Source organism: Passer domesticus, chromosome 16 (assembly GCF_036417665.1).
Source record: "Passer domesticus isolate bPasDom1 chromosome 16, bPasDom1.hap1, whole genome shotgun sequence".
Lineage (NCBI taxonomy): Eukaryota > Metazoa > Chordata > Aves > Passeriformes > Passeridae > Passer > Passer domesticus.
The window spans coordinates 9,681,493-9,698,567 of record NC_087489.1 but is presented as its reverse complement, the minus strand read 5'-3'; the positions used below and the strand labels follow the sequence as shown (position 1 = coordinate 9,698,567).

At 42.0% G+C, this 17,075-nt stretch overlaps 1 protein-coding gene across 5 annotated transcripts; it reads right to left on the bottom strand.

Annotated features, from left to right (window-relative positions):
• Positions 1-516: 516 nt before the first annotated feature.
• Positions 517-15,612, bottom strand: YTHDF1 (YTH N6-methyladenosine RNA binding protein F1). 5 transcript variants are annotated; one of them, XR_010348314.1, is made up of 6 exons: positions 15,221-15,612; positions 14,814-14,838; positions 13,271-13,350; positions 7,834-9,436; positions 3,973-5,427; positions 517-2,020 (listed from the first exon to the last, which is right to left on the bottom strand). XR_010348314.1 is itself a non-coding variant. In XM_064391110.1 (5 exons), the coding sequence occupies exons 1-4, from the start codon at positions 15,245-15,247 to the stop codon at positions 7,862-7,864; spliced, it is 1,707 nt and encodes a 568-aa protein (XP_064247180.1). In that variant the 5' UTR covers positions 15,248-15,612; the 3' UTR covers positions 517-2,020; positions 7,834-7,861. The 5 variants fall into 5 exon arrangements, 2 of the variants coding, with proteins under 2 accessions (XP_064247180.1, XP_064247181.1); XR_010348313.1 differs by having other exon boundaries at positions 3,973-9,436; XM_064391110.1 differs by lacking the exon at positions 3,973-5,427.
• Between the last annotated feature and the right edge of the window lie 1,463 nt (positions 15,613-17,075).

The following is a 17,075-nucleotide window of genomic DNA, read 5'->3' as shown; positions in this document are numbered from 1 at the left end:
ACTGAAACTAACAGCAGGTGCTTTTATTGGATAGCACCACCTTTGCAAAAATGCACAATTGCTTCAATAAGTCAGTTAAAAAAAAGAGATCAAAGTAAATTACTGCAGTAAGAGCTGGGAAACACAGCAAAGTGCTGGGAACAAAACCGGGCAGAGCATTGTTGGATTTGGGAAGTTCTTCTCACCCTGGTGACCCCAGGCTGTGCTGCTGCCTCCTCAAGGATCCAGCACAACTTCCAGACCTCTCCTCAGCTTCTCATCGTACCAGGGGAAAGGGAAGCACAAGTGACAGCCACTGCACATGGATGCAGGTCCTCTGAGGAATGGGAGCAGTCAAAGCTGCTTAAATGTGCTCTGTAGGGTCCTGTGAAACCGTTCAGGTGTGCTGAGAGCAAACATCTGAGTTACTCAATCAAACCACCTCTCAAGTTAGATTTAATGAGGAATCAGCATGAAGTGTGATTGGAACAGAGGAAGACAACTGAATGTAGGGAAAAAATGAAAATGACATCAAGCTTGCTAAATATGTATTGTTTATTAAGGCTTGTATTCTCCTAGAGGAAAAAGTTAATCTGATGCTGTCCATTACTCCTTACAGGCAGTAACAGTCCAGAGACAGAGTTATACGTTCTAAATACAAGTCTAAATGATACAGATTAAACTTTATTTAAATTGGAGGTCCTTTTGGAGTAAATAGTATTCAGAAGATACTTGCTTTCTAATATAGTAAAAGATCCTCTACAATAAACACGTGCAGATTCAGTGTGCTAGAGCAGCGGACATGAGCACCATTTCCATGCTTAACTGGAACTCCAGTTGGTGACAGGTTCTCCGACGGTCCCCTCACTCCACAAAAACATGACAGCAAATTCAATTTCTTAAAACAGGTTTTTTTACTCATCCAACAGAAAAAAAAAATTAGACAAACACACTGTCAATTTTAAACATCTGAGGAATAATCCATCATATTATCCGTACTATTAGTTCCTACGTTAAAGCTCAGCATTATTGGTATAAAAACTTTAAATGGCATTAGGATTTGGGGGGGGTGGGAGAGAGTAATGAAGGGAAGGATTAAAAATGATCTGCAATTAACTAATAACACCTGAAAGCTGAAACAGGTTTAAACACATTGTTTAAAACCCCTGCAATGTCGATAGCATCACATTATTATTTAATTAAGCTACAAAAACCGTAAAGCAGAATTATGGCTGAGAGAAAGCGTCTTGCTCACCCTCGGCAGGATATGGAATAACAGATGCACACTGAAGCACTGGTTAACAGAATGTGAAAGGGAAATATTTTCCAGAGAAACAATTCCACTGACAATTTGATTTTCTACTAGACAGAAAAAACCAACATGGCGCATCAGCAGTTTTAAAAGAGTAATTGTACAGATAAATAAAGAGGCAGAGCAGCTGCACAAAGTGATCAGAAATTTAGGGGTTTTTTCATTTTAAAATTCTGAAGTGCAGTATCTTAGGAGTTGCTTTTTTTTTTAATGACAAAAAAAAATCAATGCATGGTTCCTTACTTCTGCCATGAAGAAAAAGGGATTGGGAGGAGGATAAAGGAAGATTTGTCATGTATTCTCCATAATCTCTATATCTGGCTAGGAACATAATTCGTGCCAAAATAAAGTCTTTGGGAAGCACTGACACTTTAGTATGCTCATGTATAGGTCCACATTAGGTTAATATAACTGTTTACCAACTTAAAAAAATAAAAACAGACACACCTTTATTAATGATTTCTACAGAATTTTACATAGAAAAAAGATACAAATTAATGCAGATCCACTTGGGCAAAAATAAACTACAATGTACTTAAAGATGCAACAACTTAATTTCCCCTGCACGAGAAGATATATTGGAACTGAAAGCTTTAGTTTGTCCTGATGCCAGGATACAGCACCAGTTATACTTAATTTTGTTTCTCATAGTCGAATCTAATATCAGTTCTAGTATATATATCAAACTGTTTATGTTTATTCTTATTGTTTGTTTCGATTCTGACGTTCCTGCAAAGAGAAAAAAGTTAAGATTTTAGTCAAAGGAACAAGCAGAGTTTTTAGTAGTTTAACAGAACTAATGTGACCCCAGATAATTACACACTTAAAACAATGCTGCTACATTTTATAAATATACTGTTCACACCCAACAAACCCAAGGATTTGATAATAGAATGTTTTTAAGTGCAGTCTCAGGTGGAACATCTGGATGAATACCTGCAGTCACTTCAAACCAAGGTCACAGAGAGAAAGGTATGAAATGTCAACACACCTAAGGAGAACCAGGATCTGCAATATTCTACTTTCTGGATTATTTTAGCTACTGCAGTAGTAGCACAACCAATACACGAGCAGAAAGCAGATGGCAGATTAGTGAACTCCACAGAACTGGTCTAATTTTGAAGCACTCAAATGACTTTGGAGTTTAGGCACATTCAGTAAAAGCAGGGATTTGAGCTGTCAAGAAATTCTGTCTCTAACTCTTCCCATTCCTTCAACTCTTCTGGGAAGCACTGGGAAATACTTGGGGGTAAGAGATAGAAACAATGTCAGGTAGAAGGAAAGTTTTGTGCTTCTACACAGCCTGATAAAACCCAGCACAGCTGGACTGACCAACCCAAGGGTGTCCCAAAGTGCTGCTGGGAGGGTCTTTGAGCCTTTTTCCCCAAGTTTCTGCTAACCACAAATACTGAAGCCAGTAAAGGTCACCTAAGGGCTAGAGCTGGGGGCTGCCTGCAGGTGAGCTCCACATCAGAGACCCTGTGCTCTCCCAGCAGCACAGGGCTCCAGACCCCTGAGCAGTGCCCAGCACAACTGGGCACTTCTTCATCAGGGTTGCAGGAGCCCCACAAGGGCAGAAGTGCAAGGCCAGCAGGACAGAACCAGGCTGCTGTGCCTCAGTCCTGTGCACCCTCCAGCCAGGGCAGCACTGCACATGAACAGAAAGGGCTCAGCCATCCCATCTTTGCTGCTTCCAGTGCAGAACTGGCATGGAAAGACTCAGTTCTGTACTTAAACACATCAACATGGCACCAAATCCTATTCCAAAGGAAACTGTGAATTAGCCTCAGCACCACCACCAGCCAACTCCTGAACTAACACCTTCATATTTTGTTTTGTGGACTCATTCTGTATAAAGTTCATCTCAGAATTGTTTCTGTTGTGATGTAAAACTTACTTGCTAATATACCAAACATTGTAAATGTAACAGACTGCATTTGCTGCTTCAGCTGGTCACAGGATGAAAATCAGAAGAGATTTTTAAAAACTGAATATATTGATTTCTGCCTCCAGGCAGAAATCAATATATTTTGATTTTCATAATAAAATTAAGCCAACAAAGTCCAGAATGAAATATTAATATATAATTTAAGACAGAAGTAAGATAGCAAAGTTGCTTTACCAAATCAACAAAACAAGCTGTGTAAAGTGGTAGAATTTATTATAAAAATCTATTCCTCCTGTCTTTTAACTCTCAACTATGATGAATTATCAGCAAAAGCCATTTCCTAATGGCAGAGTGTCAGAACATTACATGTTGTTCTTAATAAAAAGAGCTTATGTCTGCCTGACATTTCAAACAAAAGGTGGTTATAAAGTATCTAGAACTGAATCATATCAACTCCATTTTCAGGCTCCCAAAAAGAGTAATTTTTTCATCCTATTCCAACTTCCATTTCCAAGGTGGCACATCCCCTTTACAGCCCTACCAGGTTCATGAGCCCACTCTTTCCCACTGCCACCTCATGGAACTTATTTTTAGTTTTCTGTGTAGTAATCCACTGACCTCCCTAATCCCACTTTCTTTAGAAATGGAAGCTTTCCATCCTCATGGAAAAAAGAGGCAGGCTAGCACCTGAGACCTCCACCTGAAGTGCTCATGGCATTCAGAAACTCAGCTCAGACTCTAATTCACTAAAAAGTGCTCTTTACTGAGTAAGTTCCCAAGCAGTTCCTCCTACCTTGCTTTTTGCTTTCTCTCTTGGGGGCTAATCTGAGTCTTCCTCTTTACAAATGTCTGAAACCACATAAACTGATGTAACAGTTCTTCGTGCTCTCGAGCATGGCTGCTTTTTAGAAGCTCTAACTCTCAAATTCTCTTCCTTACTGCTATTTAGCACTACTGCAAGCAAGCACAAACAGTTTTGTAAGCAGCTAACAAAGCTGTGCTCGTTTTGGTTCTGAAGATCCGGAGCCTTCAGCTTCTCTTCTCCAGTGGAATACTCTTGATATCTCACAGGAGAGCTCCAGCTGCACACTTCTCCTTCAGGACACTAATCTGTATGGTCTTCAGACACAGGGAAAACAGGTTTCCACAAAACTTGCAGAGATTTCCACCTTGGAGACACTCATCCCTGTCAAACTTCTCTTCACTTCAGGCTAAAGTAGTTTCAACTTTCCTACTAAACTTGGTTAAAGTCAGATCAAAGCATTCATCTTCAGACACAAAAATAGAAATGTTTTCTTTATCTCAGGAACACGGTATTAATCTTAAAATATGTTTTTTAACTAGAGCTTTGGAGGAAGGACAGTATTCCATCCTTTTAAGTTCTGTGACTGTGTTCACAGAAAGCTCATCACTGAAAGGCACCACCCAGCGTTAGGAGAAAATGAGGATTTCCAAGTAGCAACACACACCAGCCAACACTTTTCAGTAGTTAATCACCTAAAGCAGAACTGGTAATCTTGGTGATTCAGGAGCTTTCTGAGCTGTGCAGCAATGCCAACACAACACCAAGGTGTAGAGCTGAGTGCCTTGCCTGGATCAGAGGTGACAGCTCAGCAGCCCAGTACAGCAACTGGGACCAACTGGGAGCACGAGCTGCTGACAGCTCATCTGTCACCTGTGAAGGACAAAGATCTGCAACAAGTTTGTCTTCGCAAGCTTTTAAACTTTGGAAGACAACTTTGTTAAGGCTCTGATGGCATGCTTTTAGGAAATATTAGTAACTAATGCCACATTATACTCTAATTTTTTTTAAAGAAGCTCTCACACATCACAACTTTTTTACAGTTTTCTGAGCATGAGCTTTGGTGACAGAAGTAGCTCTTTGTGGGCACTGTAGCAGCTCTGGAACTGACTGAGAAAGGCTGTGAGGGTCAGGTGAGAATTCATACCACTCACTGTTTTGCTATTTCATTCCAGACCCCAATACCCCAATACTCCCCTCCCAGGCTCTGGGTCACCAGGCTGGGTTAAGTATTTCAGTGTGGCAAATCAAAAGCTGGACTTACACCCCAGCATCTCTCAGTTCTGGAGGGATACCTTCTTTCAGCAATGCTGCAAAGTGATCAATCTTTGGCACTTGGAAGAATTTCATCCAGCATTGTACCTGTCGAAGCCTCCCTGGATGATCTGGCACTGACACTGAGGCTCCTACATCAGTTAAACCCAGCAGCACGAGCTGGAGCTGGCTCTGCACACAGCAGCCATGGAAATGCTGGTTAGCAACAAACTGCAGCCATCTAAAGAGCTGAATGCCACTGGCTTGCCCTGCACAGATTACTTTATTATTCTCTACTAAATATTTGTGTATAAATGAAATTGTATCATTTAAGCTCTCCATGTACAGCTTTCTGAGAATTGTGTCCCTTAGTAATCACAACAGCAGTGAAATGGAATTACAAAATTTCCAAGATTTTACAGCTAAACAAGAGTATAATGAGTTAAACCCAGCAATCTGAAAACCAATTAAGATGGCACATACACCAACAACTATCTGAAAATGTCAATTAGGTTGCAAGACATTTTAACTGGCAATAAGATTCTTCAAAAATTACTGTCATAGGAAGATTAAGTTTGTTAACAGGAAGGTTTGAACTTCAATAGCACAAACTTCTTAAAAATAAGAACTTTAGGTGTGTGTATATCCTGTAAAAACCAAACTCTTCTAGTAATCAGCTGGACTTCTAAAATTCATTTTATCAATGAAGGGGAAAAAATAGAGATTTTCCAATCAAGTTTTATAGAGTGCAACCTGACAAGCAGCATCTTATTTTTCATTCCTTCACTGCTGCTCTGCTTTAGCTCTCTAGCACTATTACTTTTCTCGCTGTACTTTGCTATTGAGAGGATTCTAAGAAATATTAAATTAGACTTCTAGTTTACTTTCTGAATGTGCAATACAAACCAGAGCCTCTGTTTTAAATGAGGAAGAAAAATGCATTCTTTTGAAAAACTGATCCTGCTATAAATAAAGCAGTGACCTAGGTAAGAATATTTTTGCAGCTAGTGGGGATTTGTTGCGTTTATTAAATCAACCCAAAATGAGACCAGCCCAACAGTCAAACACCAGCCCTCTGAGATCCTACAAAGCACAGGAATTCTGCTGTTTGTGCCACCACTGGGATCTTGCTGAGGCCAGGGAGTTATCTGTGCAGGAGTAGATCTGTTATCACTTTCCCTGTGCTCTCACTTCTTAAACACCCACAACTCTCCCCTCCAGCCCTGGCAGCAGAGCACAGGGAGACAGAATTAAAAACCCAAACCAATCACACTCCACTACACCACAAACACTGGGCAGAGGAACCCAGGCTGCCCCACTTTGTCAGGACTCTGTCCTGCATAAGGGAACACCTCTCCAAGATACAGGCCACATTAAATATTGAATTGTTAATTATCTACTGAAGGAATGAAGTGTTCAAGTAAAGCCCTCTAGGTTTTACCTTGTGGAACCCCACAGGAAGTACACAAGAAAAACTTGCATTTTTAAGCTGTCCTTCCCTGCTGAGCTGAGGTCAGCTATGCACATCTATCATGGCCAGGAAAGGTTCTGTCACAAAGTTTTAAAGACACTGAACTCCTTTTCTCACATAATTTAAGGGTAGAATTTATGAAGACAGTTCAAAGTAATTTTATCTACACTTTAAAATGGCAATAAAAACTTTTGAAATGGCAATTTTAGAATTTAAGCTACAGGAACATGCATTAAATCCCTGCTTTAAAAGCATCTTAAAACAAGTGTGAGCTACCCTAAACTAAACCAGCCTGTCAAACAAATGCTGTAATTGCAATGCTATACAAAAAAGGTCTAGGAAACACCATCAACACCAAGCAAATTTAAGTGTTACTTCAGTAGCAACTACACATCCTGACACCTACCATTTTGTCAGGTAATTACTTCTAGACTGCCTAATTAGAGAAAGGCATTCTTGAAACTGAGGTAGTGGGATGGAGAGGGACAGAGATCCCTTGTGACAGACTTAGAGCCATGAACGTGTATGCAAAGTTTTACTACACTCTCCCAGTTACTGCCCAGACTTCTCTCACTACATCTTCACTCAAAACTTCAAGAATTAGTAGACAGATTAAACCTGGGAACTGAAAACCTTTATTTATCCAAATAATACATGTGACTTCAGCAGCATAAATGCACTCTTTCTAGCACTATTCCAGCAATATTATGCAACTATTTCTTTTCCAGAGAAATAAACTGAATAAACAAAATCAGGTTTTCTTATTCTTAAAGATGATGTACAAATTTCAAATACCAGTACAGGTATCAATTTTGATAGCCCAGTTCCAGTCAAACAGTGTTTAAACACCTCATATTTAAGGCAAAAAACTTAAGTGACAATCACTGGCAGAACCCAATTCTGAAACAGAAACTATTTTCTATTAACCATTTTAAGATAAAAAAATAAATCAAACTCCAATAAACTGGACATGAAGTCCTTTACCCGCATTACTGCTTAGCTTTCTGCTTTGAAACTCATTGACCTGTGAAACTTTCACAAAGAAATGTGCATCAGATTTGTGTTGCTAAACACACAAGAAACCATCAAGTTGAGATGTATCAAAAACATTTTGAAATCCTACTTACATTTTTCCACCATAGCAGCCTTCACAATTCATTTTCCCCATATCTGTGTATAAAATAAATTTTTTAATAAGTTTACCTTCCGCACCACCTCCTCCTCTTCCTGGCGCTTTTCATAATGAGAAAAGTCATCAAAGATGGAGGTCGTGTGCTTGTAAGTAGCAATAATTTTAAGCACTTGTTTTGCTTTTTCTAAGGGCACCTCCTGTGTATCACGGGAGTTTGTAACGGGTTTGTTGTCATTGTTCTCCAGCCTGATGTGTCTCAGTTGGTTGTTGGGCACATCCTTCACAAAGATCCACTTGACATCAAATTTCCCCTTCCACTTGTCCTGAGACCAGACACCTGCACTGGTGCCATAGTCCACAGGTGATTTCATCTCTGCTACTCCACAGAAGTGTCCACTGCCATTGACACTGAACAGCAAGTACACGGGGCCCTTGCTGTTCATGGAGCGGAAAGCGCTGTCCAGGCGTTTGTTGCCGTGCTCCGTACTACACCAAATAGAATATTTAATGGAACGATGAATATCATCCTCGGAATAGCTCTTTATTATGAACACACGTCCATTTTTAAGGTTCCATTCGAAATCTTTAGGGTTATAGCTGTGAGCAGCTTTCAGTTTTTCAAGGACAGGATGGGACTCACCGCTTGGAACAGGGTTGGGCTGGGTGCTGCCAGCTGAGTTGGTGTCATTCCCAGCTCCTCCACTTTGGCCAAAAGCTGCATTTCTGTTGCGAGGAGCGACCCAGCGGTTTTGGGGTGGCTGCTGAGGGGTCTGATACTGTGGCTGAGTCAATGGAGGAGGCTGAGCTGGAACAGGCTGAACAATTGGTTGCTGTGGCTGTGGAACAGACTGAGGAGAAGGTATCTGTTGGGGGGCAGGAACTTTTGCCACAGGACCCTTATTGTCCCAAGTACCTATGTCCATATTATGCTTTATAGGGGGAGGAGGCAACGCTCCTCCGATTACAGGTCCAGTTTTTGTTTTCATTTTAGGCTGTGGTTTTGCAGGCTTGCTGGCAATAGCAGCCCAAGAGGTTGGTTTAGATACTGGCAAGTTTACGTTAGATCCACCATTCCCAGAGAGGGCGCCCGTCATCCCGGCACTGTTAACAACAGAACCTACTGTTTTCACTGCAGAAGTTGTAACATCTCCACCAATCTTAAGTCCAACCATTCCCTGTTCAATACTGTTCATTCCAGGAGCTTTATTTAACGTATCATTATGAAATCCTGTTTGTCCATCCACAATGGTACCCCCCAGAGAACTGGGTGGGTAGCTGTAACTGCTCCCATATGCTGAGCTTTGTGTCTGCTGTCCTTGGGATCCGCTTGTTCCCCAAGCTGAGAAGGCAGGATTTTCAGGGAAAAAGTTAAAGCGGTGTTGATAGATATTATTTCCCAGACCCCCAGGCTGTCCAAAAACGGCATCGTGCATAAAATGATGATCCCCATTACTGAGCTGTCCATAGGTGGTGAGATAAGGGATAGGAGGATCTCCTCCTGTAGACCATGGTGCTTCACTGAGAGAATAGGGGAACCCAATAGATGGTGGATAATAACTGGACAGATAAGGATCAGTCATTGATGGATAGCTACTGTTCTGTTAAAGAGAAAAAACAGTCACCAGATAAATAAACCCTTCATTTATAAACAGCCACAACACCAAACAGAAAAGAACACAAGAGACAAAGTAATGTAATTTCTAATGACAGATCTTAGTTCACATTCCAAGAAGGATTCAGGGCTAACATGAAGAATCTGGGCATTTATAATACCCCAGGACTAGGGGCTCACATTGAGGGTAGTACTTGAGATGTTGAAACCATGTAATCTCACACTACTAAGGTTATTTAGTAGCCAACACCCCAAATTATTGCAAGGAACTTCTCTAACAATATTTTGTAGCTCACAGAACTGAGGATATTTAGCATTTCTAGACTGCTACATGGAAGAACCTTTAGACTAAATCACCTTGGTATAACAATACATGTAACATACTGTTACAATCCTCATTATGGAGCTGTTCTGAGGAGCCAACAGTCTCTAACAAAAATCCCACACCTCAAGCAGTAGAACATACACAGGTTACTTCTGACACACATGCCAAGTTTGCCACAGGCAAGAGATACAAACTGACATTACAGGGCCTGGTGCACCAGAGGCAAATCCATGCCCAGGTGGCACATGACACGGGCCAGCCCAAATCTTGGAGAAGGACCCTTTCCAGCCTGCTGCATAAGTCTTTTCCTCCCTCAGTGGTAAAATTACAACTGTGCAGGAGTGTTCCTGACTGTCCTTCCAAACAGGACATCTCTCCTACTCATGAAATAAGAGACCAAACATTTATAAACCAACAGACCTCCTCTGAAATTTCCTCTCCTTCAACTGTTAAGTCTTAGACCAAGCTGAGAAGCTTTTCCTCTCACTAACACTTGGCTGGCACCTGATTTTGGAGCATTCCATATGATTCTTACATTCAGCAGTGCAAAAGAACAAAGCCAGGATGTTCTAAAGTGGGTTTTATTCCTCTTCAAATCAACTTGAAGCACATATATTGGAGACCTTCCAAAGTGACACTCCAACCATAATTACCAGAGAGGGGGTGGGAAGGTCAACATCTCCTGTTAATGAGTCAAACAGTAGCTCGCCTTTCCTTACTCATAAAGACTATTTTAAGAAGAGGAACTCTTCTTTCAAACTGCTAGATTTCAAACTTGAAAAGAAAAATCTATCTGCAAAATTAGGAAAACTGCACCAGAACTTCAGTCATTTTTCTAAAAATCTGATTCTTTCTCAGCTTTCCAAGAAGAAAAAAAAAAAAGCAAAATCCTCTCCTTAGTGAAGATAAGCCTAATATCCAACTGATAGAGAATAACTTTTACTGCTCATTTTCCAATGATCTCTTTTCCATGACACCCCAAAGCCAGAGTAATTCAATAGCCTTATGTTTCATACACAGAATTATACCACAATATGCCTCCAAGACTTCCATACAGTACTGCAAACACTTCAGAGATTGAAACAGCCTAAATTCAATGTTATTGACTCAAAAGAAATTATCTCTGCCACTGTTCAAGCTGCCTTTATTTACACACAAATTCTATCACTAACAAGAGGTACAGAAATCACCTTTCTATGAGATGATCCTCTAAAACACACTGAGTTTCTGAGCCTCCCAAGCTGAAGTAATCAATATTTAGCATAAAAATCCATTTTTCTGAAAGACTTTGACACTGCTGAGTGTTATATTTTAAAGTGTTAATTTAAGAAAAAAATGTAAAACACATGCAGATGAAAGGGAGGAGATATAAGCAGTTCTTTGAGATACTTATGCTCATAAATTCCACAAGTTTAGAATTTAAGACCAAAAAGAGTAAGCCTAGAGAAAAGCAAGTGTTTTGTCTCAGAAATATTTAGGCTAAAGGACTTCACACAATTCCTGCAGCTGTCATTTCTTAACACAGCCTGTAAAGTCTCTACAAGGATTCTAACAAGATTCAAGGGAAGTTGCAGGAGCCATCCTTACCAAACAATTTATTTTGACTGGCTTTATGCCAGTGTGTAAAAGAAACCCTGACAGAAGTTCTTCCCTTCAACAGCAGAAGGTTTATTTCAACAAACTTATCCTTGACCTTTCTGCACCCTTCTGTATCTTTTTTATTAAAAATCCTCAAACAAAACCAACTCAACCATTCTGTTATTCCCCAAAATATGCTCCTTGCTGGTGACTGCCTGCTCCACAGGAATAATCTTCTGGTTCTCACTGACTTTACAGGAGGATGCTTTTCTTGCTGACTGTAAATCTGTATATGAAGAGCCTACTTGACTCAGTTTCCTCTGCTCTTAAAAGTACTTTTAACACAATATTACTCACCTACATTTGACTTTTGATGTTAAATATATTATTGAGTCAGCTGGGGCTTCAATTTCTTAAGTTTACTTAAAATATCCAGTTGGTTTCAAATTTTTTTAAGGCATCTGTACTTTACAGTAATTTTCAAGGGCTGAATAAATCAGACTGGATAACTGGATAATAAGGCTTTGTTCAGCAACATGGTTGTCTTCAGTACAAAATCTCACAGTCCTAATTAATGCTACTGTCACTTTCCACTTAAAATTGTAAGAGGACCTACACAATTGTTTCTTGTGCCATGCCAATTTTTCACTGCAGCATAAATAAATTGGTCAATGGAGCTCCACTTTCATAAAGAAAACTTTTATTATAATTATGGAAATTCTAACAGCCATAGCAATTTTTCTATTTAATCCTAATAATTTGGCTTGTTGACAGCAAACACAAATTTCCCTGAATAAAACTGTGATAGATGGATCTATTTTTTTCTATGTGAACATTCAGTGTATTTCAATTTTAGTTTTAAGTCATTAAAAAATCACATACAAATGTGATGAAGCACAATTAAAAAAAAATCAGAGGGAGGTGAAAACCTCAATTTCTTTTATAATTAATTCTGCATTAAAAATTAAGATTTTGCTTCCCTTCTTCCCCACAAAGGCTTTTCTACCTTCCACAGCACATTAACTCCAAGAGAAGGAATGCCTCCCATTAAATTATTTTAAGTCTGGAGAACATGTCTATGCTGCAAGCAAGCTCAGTGATGTCATCAATATTAACACTGGCATCTGACAGCTTCAGGCTGAATTATAAATTTCCTATTTAAAATGTAACACTTAGCCATCCCATCATTTACCTCTGCTAAATGTTTCTCTCTGAAATGGTGTTTCATACTTGTGAATGAAAACTTTTTGCTTCTCCAGTTTCTACATATTTTGCTCCCTTTAAAGATTTGAATGTGAAGTCAAAAATCACTTCAGAGAATACTTTCAATTATAATGGTATTTTAGCCATGGATGTTGATTTAATGATTTAATGTACATTGTGGTGAGAGTTTACATTACAGTTCCTTACTCTTAAGTAATACACCTTTAATTCTCAAATATATCAGAGGACATGAAAGAACAACATTTGCTGAAGTGTAAAAAATGGGACAACTCTACAAAGTACCTAGAGAGCATCCAACCCAAATCTCAACTACATTAATTTCTGTGATTATATAAACAACAGAAATCAGGAGAGCCCAAAAGCAGAATTCTTGAGTCCCACAAGCAACTGGCCTATCAAAGAACTGTAAGATGAGGCTCAGTCCAGCCACACCAACAACCTGCAAGGGGAGGAGGAATCAGCTCCAGCTCCTTGGAGCATCAACTTCATTTTCACTTGTGGCCATCTGGAGATGCAGAGTAATATTAGCTTTGGGAACACAAATGCTGGTTGTATCACCAAGTAACACAATATGCTGTCATTTCTTTTTCCATTTCTATTTAAGGCATTTGCTCCCTCCACACAATCCTATGAATGGAGTGCCAACAGCATGCCTAAGGAAAAAAAAAAAAACTAAGTTAAAAATACACTAACCTGATTTGACTGCCCGGAAAGGTAAGGTTCAAAATCGTTGTCATGAACTGTGTCCTTCTGATGTAATGAACCATTTTGTACTACAAAAAAAAGGGTTACAGCACATTATAACAGCAGCAGCAGCATTGAAGGAGTGATGTTCCACCCTGTGCTACTTTAGGAAAAGCCATGTTTCTTCTGCAAACCAGAAAGACTCATAAAAAGACCAAGGGATGACATTTCCCACCCCCCCGATACTGTCTCTTTATATTACTGCTTATAAAACAAAGTTTGAATAAATTTTAAAAAGTAGTAATTAAAAATTCTACAGCTGAGAGTGAGTAAACAACTCATGTGAATTAACTCCCAACAAAAAATAATTACTGAGAACAATTTTGTGAAAAAAGATTGGGAAACAACATCTATTGTTCTGGCCCATAATTAGAACACACAAACTCACAGTTCTCCCAGCGTGTGCTATTCACTGCTTAAGCTGGCTAAAATAAGATGAGGTGAGGTTACATTTAATTATGAAATGAAGACTGCTAAGAGCTTTGGCATCCTGATATTTTCAGGAAAACTTAAGTTTCAACATTCTCATCTGTAAAAAAAAAGATATCTGCCATAAAGTCCTACTTCAGCATAAAAGAATGTCTGATAAGCATTTGAAACCCATTACTGAATGATATACAAACCCAACACAGCTATTAGGTCCCTTCAAATAATTTCCTGTTTGCTTTAAATTTGAAAAAAAAAAGTCAAATACACAGTGTGGTAGTTGCTGTATTTACCTATTTCATACAACAGCTGAACTAAATATAATACTACACCAAATAAAGTGCTTAGCAAACAAGTTTGGGAATTTAGCAGAGTATTTCTGCAAAGTTTATCAAGGGGAGTAGAGGTAAAAGAGTGTTTACAAACACAGGGAGATGTGTTCCTTCAACTAGAAGGAGCTGGATTTTCAAGGCAGTTTAAGATGCATTAAAAAGCATTTATGAGTTGGATATTATTACTTTCTAAGTCTTAAGAGTTACAGACTTGTTAGCAATCATAGTAAGAATTAGTAACAAGTAATTTAAAAATATGCTAAGTTTAATTTCAGTTGAAGCAGAAGTTACAAAAATGCCTATTATCTCAACAGAAATTAACCATCTTTTAAGTTCCCAAAATTAAGTTTATGGGCTTAAGTGAATATCTCAGCCAACAGCAGAGCAGCAACACAACTGCATTCACAGAGCATGCAAAAGTAGGCAAAAATACATATATTGTACAGGGATATCCTTGTGACTGTACACAGCAACCTGCTTCATCTTAAACCAGGGGAATTATTTAATACCAGCACAGAGTCCTTCCCACTGCAAATGCAGCAGCATTAAGTGGGATGCAGGCAAGCTCGGATGAATGGCAGTCGATGTTATTTTTGAAACAAAGCACACATTTCATTCCCAGATGTTTTCCGTGCAGAGTAACAGCGATACATTTCTGCTCACCTACAGGTACCTGTGTAACTGATCTCTTACAGTAACAATTTAAACGACCAGATCACAGCGCGATTTCTCACCTTTATTATCCTGTCCTTTCGGTCTCTGGGAAGCCACAGCACGTGATTACGGGAGAAAAAAGAAAAGGGAAATAAAAAAGTTAATTTTAGAAAAACGCGTGTATTATCGTAGGCACTGCAAAGCCCACAGCTTCTGAGGACGGGAAAGAGACTTCTAAAAATGGCCAGCAGCATCTCAAGGTTTGTTTGGGCCGCGGCTGGAGCAGCGTGTTCCACGTATCACTCAGCACCGGCCTTGCTGAGAAATGGCCCCGGCGAGGAGGCGGGAACGTGCTGTGCCCACGGGGGAAGTTCAGGAGAACGATGGAGGTCTACAGCAGCCGAGGGGGAGAAGCAAAGCCTGGCGGGGCCTGCAGCCGCAGGCCCGGGAACCCCCCCGCCCCCGGGCCGCCCCGCCACTCGCTCACCTGAGGGTCAACGCTTGTGGCAGACATAATTCATGCACAGGGCCCCGTGGTTCAGCAGAGAGCGCCGGGGGACGAGGCAGGGCCGCTCGGCGCGGCGCGGAGCTCCGGGGCCTGGCGGAGGGGCGGCGGCGGCGCCTCCTCTCCCCTCAGGCGGCGGCCGGGCGGGGAAGGGGCCGGGGCCGAGGGGGAGGGAAAGGGGCCGCCTGGCGCCTCCTCGGGGCGCCTGCTCGGGGGCGGGCGGTGCAGGCGGCGGTGGCGCGGCTGGGCCGTGGCGCTGCCGGTGCCGGTGCGGGCCCGCTCTCTCACATGCCCGCGGGCCGGGCCTGGGGCCGCAGCGAGCGGGGCAGCGGCGGCCGCCGACTCCAATGGCGGCGGGCGCCGGGCTGCGGTGACGTCAGCGGCGAGCGCGCGCGGGGCGCGCCGGGAGCGCACGGGGCGGGCGGCGGGGGAAAGGCGCGCGGGGCGGCGGCGCCGGGTGCGCGTGCGCGGGAGCGCTGAGGGGGCGCATGGCGGGCGCGGCTCCGCCCCGGGCCCGCCTCAGAGCGATCGGGCTGCCCGGGCTCGGGCACGGCTCGCCGCTGGGTGCGACTGCCCCGGGAGGAAAGGGGTTCTTCGCCCACAGCGTGCTCGGGCAATGGAACGGGCTCCTCAGGGATGGGGTCGCCGGATTGCTGGAGATACCCGTGTGGGTGCCCGCTCGATATCCGTGTGGAGAGCGGCACATGGAGGGATTCCTGGGTGTCCTGTGCAGGCCCACGATGGGACTCGGTGATCCTTGTGGGTCTCTCCCAACTGAGAATATTCTCTGATTCTGTTCCTTCCTCAGTCTTTGCAAGGACTCTTTGCCCACAGGCTCAGCTGTGCACAGGATCACTGAGACAATCACTGAGCTTCCCGAGCTGGAAAGGACCCAGGATCCCGAATGACTTAGAGGGGCCATCAACTCTGAGACCATCAAATCCAACCTGCACCCAGCAGCTCTGGTCAGCCACACCAGGGCACGGAGTGCCAGGCCCCTCCACGGCCTCGCTGGGGCCACCATTCCAATGTCAACTCGCTCTTTCTGTGAAGGAATTCCTCCTGATACCCAGCCTAAACTTCCCCAGGTGCAGCCTAAGACTGTCAAGGATCATCGAAGCCCAGTTCCTGTTCTGGCACAGGACACCCCCAGCCATCCCACCAAGTGTCTGAGAGCATTGTCCAAATCTCCTTGATCTCCATCAGGCTCGGTGCCGTGATCACTTTCCTGGGGATCCTGTTCTGTTTCCCTCACACAGCCAGTCTGACCACTGGCAGCATCCACCCTCAACGTGGGGTTTTATCAGATAATTTTTTTTCCTCTCTTCCAGCTGTTTTGTAGAAGCTGGTTGCGATTTGGGCCCCTTAGGCCAGTTTATGTTGATTTCAGCGGGGTCAAGGTCTAAGTCCTGCTAGTTACAAAGTCTTGTAACATCTCTGTGCTTAATTTTGGGGGTGAACGTGGCAAATTCTGGTTCTTGTGGAATACACTAAACACAATTATGCTTTAATTTAGACACAGTTAAAACCAGAGTCTTCTCTGTGTTCACATGTTTGGAAACTGTGAGTTTGAGTTTGTACTTACCATTCTAATAAAATATCTGAAATGAAGAGTCCACTTTTGTCCTTTTTCTGATCATCCTCACATCCAGAAGTGAGGAAGAGTGGTGCTTTAATCCTCAGCACCTAGACATGCCTTGACTTCTCTGTTTGACTTGGGTAGCAAGTAATAATTGGTATTTTCCTAGAATCCCAGCCTGGTTTGGATTGGAAGACACCTCAGAGATCATCTTGTTCCATTCCCAGCCGTAGGCAGGGACAGCTCCCACCAGACCAG

Bases quoted from the DNA above. Each gene is read 5' to 3' on its own strand.
- YTHDF1 (XM_064391110.1), bottom strand. From the start codon at position 15,247: ATGTCTGCCACAAGCGTTGACCCTCAG. The intron at 14,839-15,220 runs GTGAGCGAGTGG...GTGGCTTCCCAG, and splicing joins CCACAAGCGTTGACCCTCAG to AGACCGAAAGGACAGGATAA. The intron at 13,351-14,813 runs GTGAGAAATCGC...TTTTTTTTGTAG, and splicing joins GAAAGGACAGGATAATAAAG to TACAAAATGGTTCATTACAT.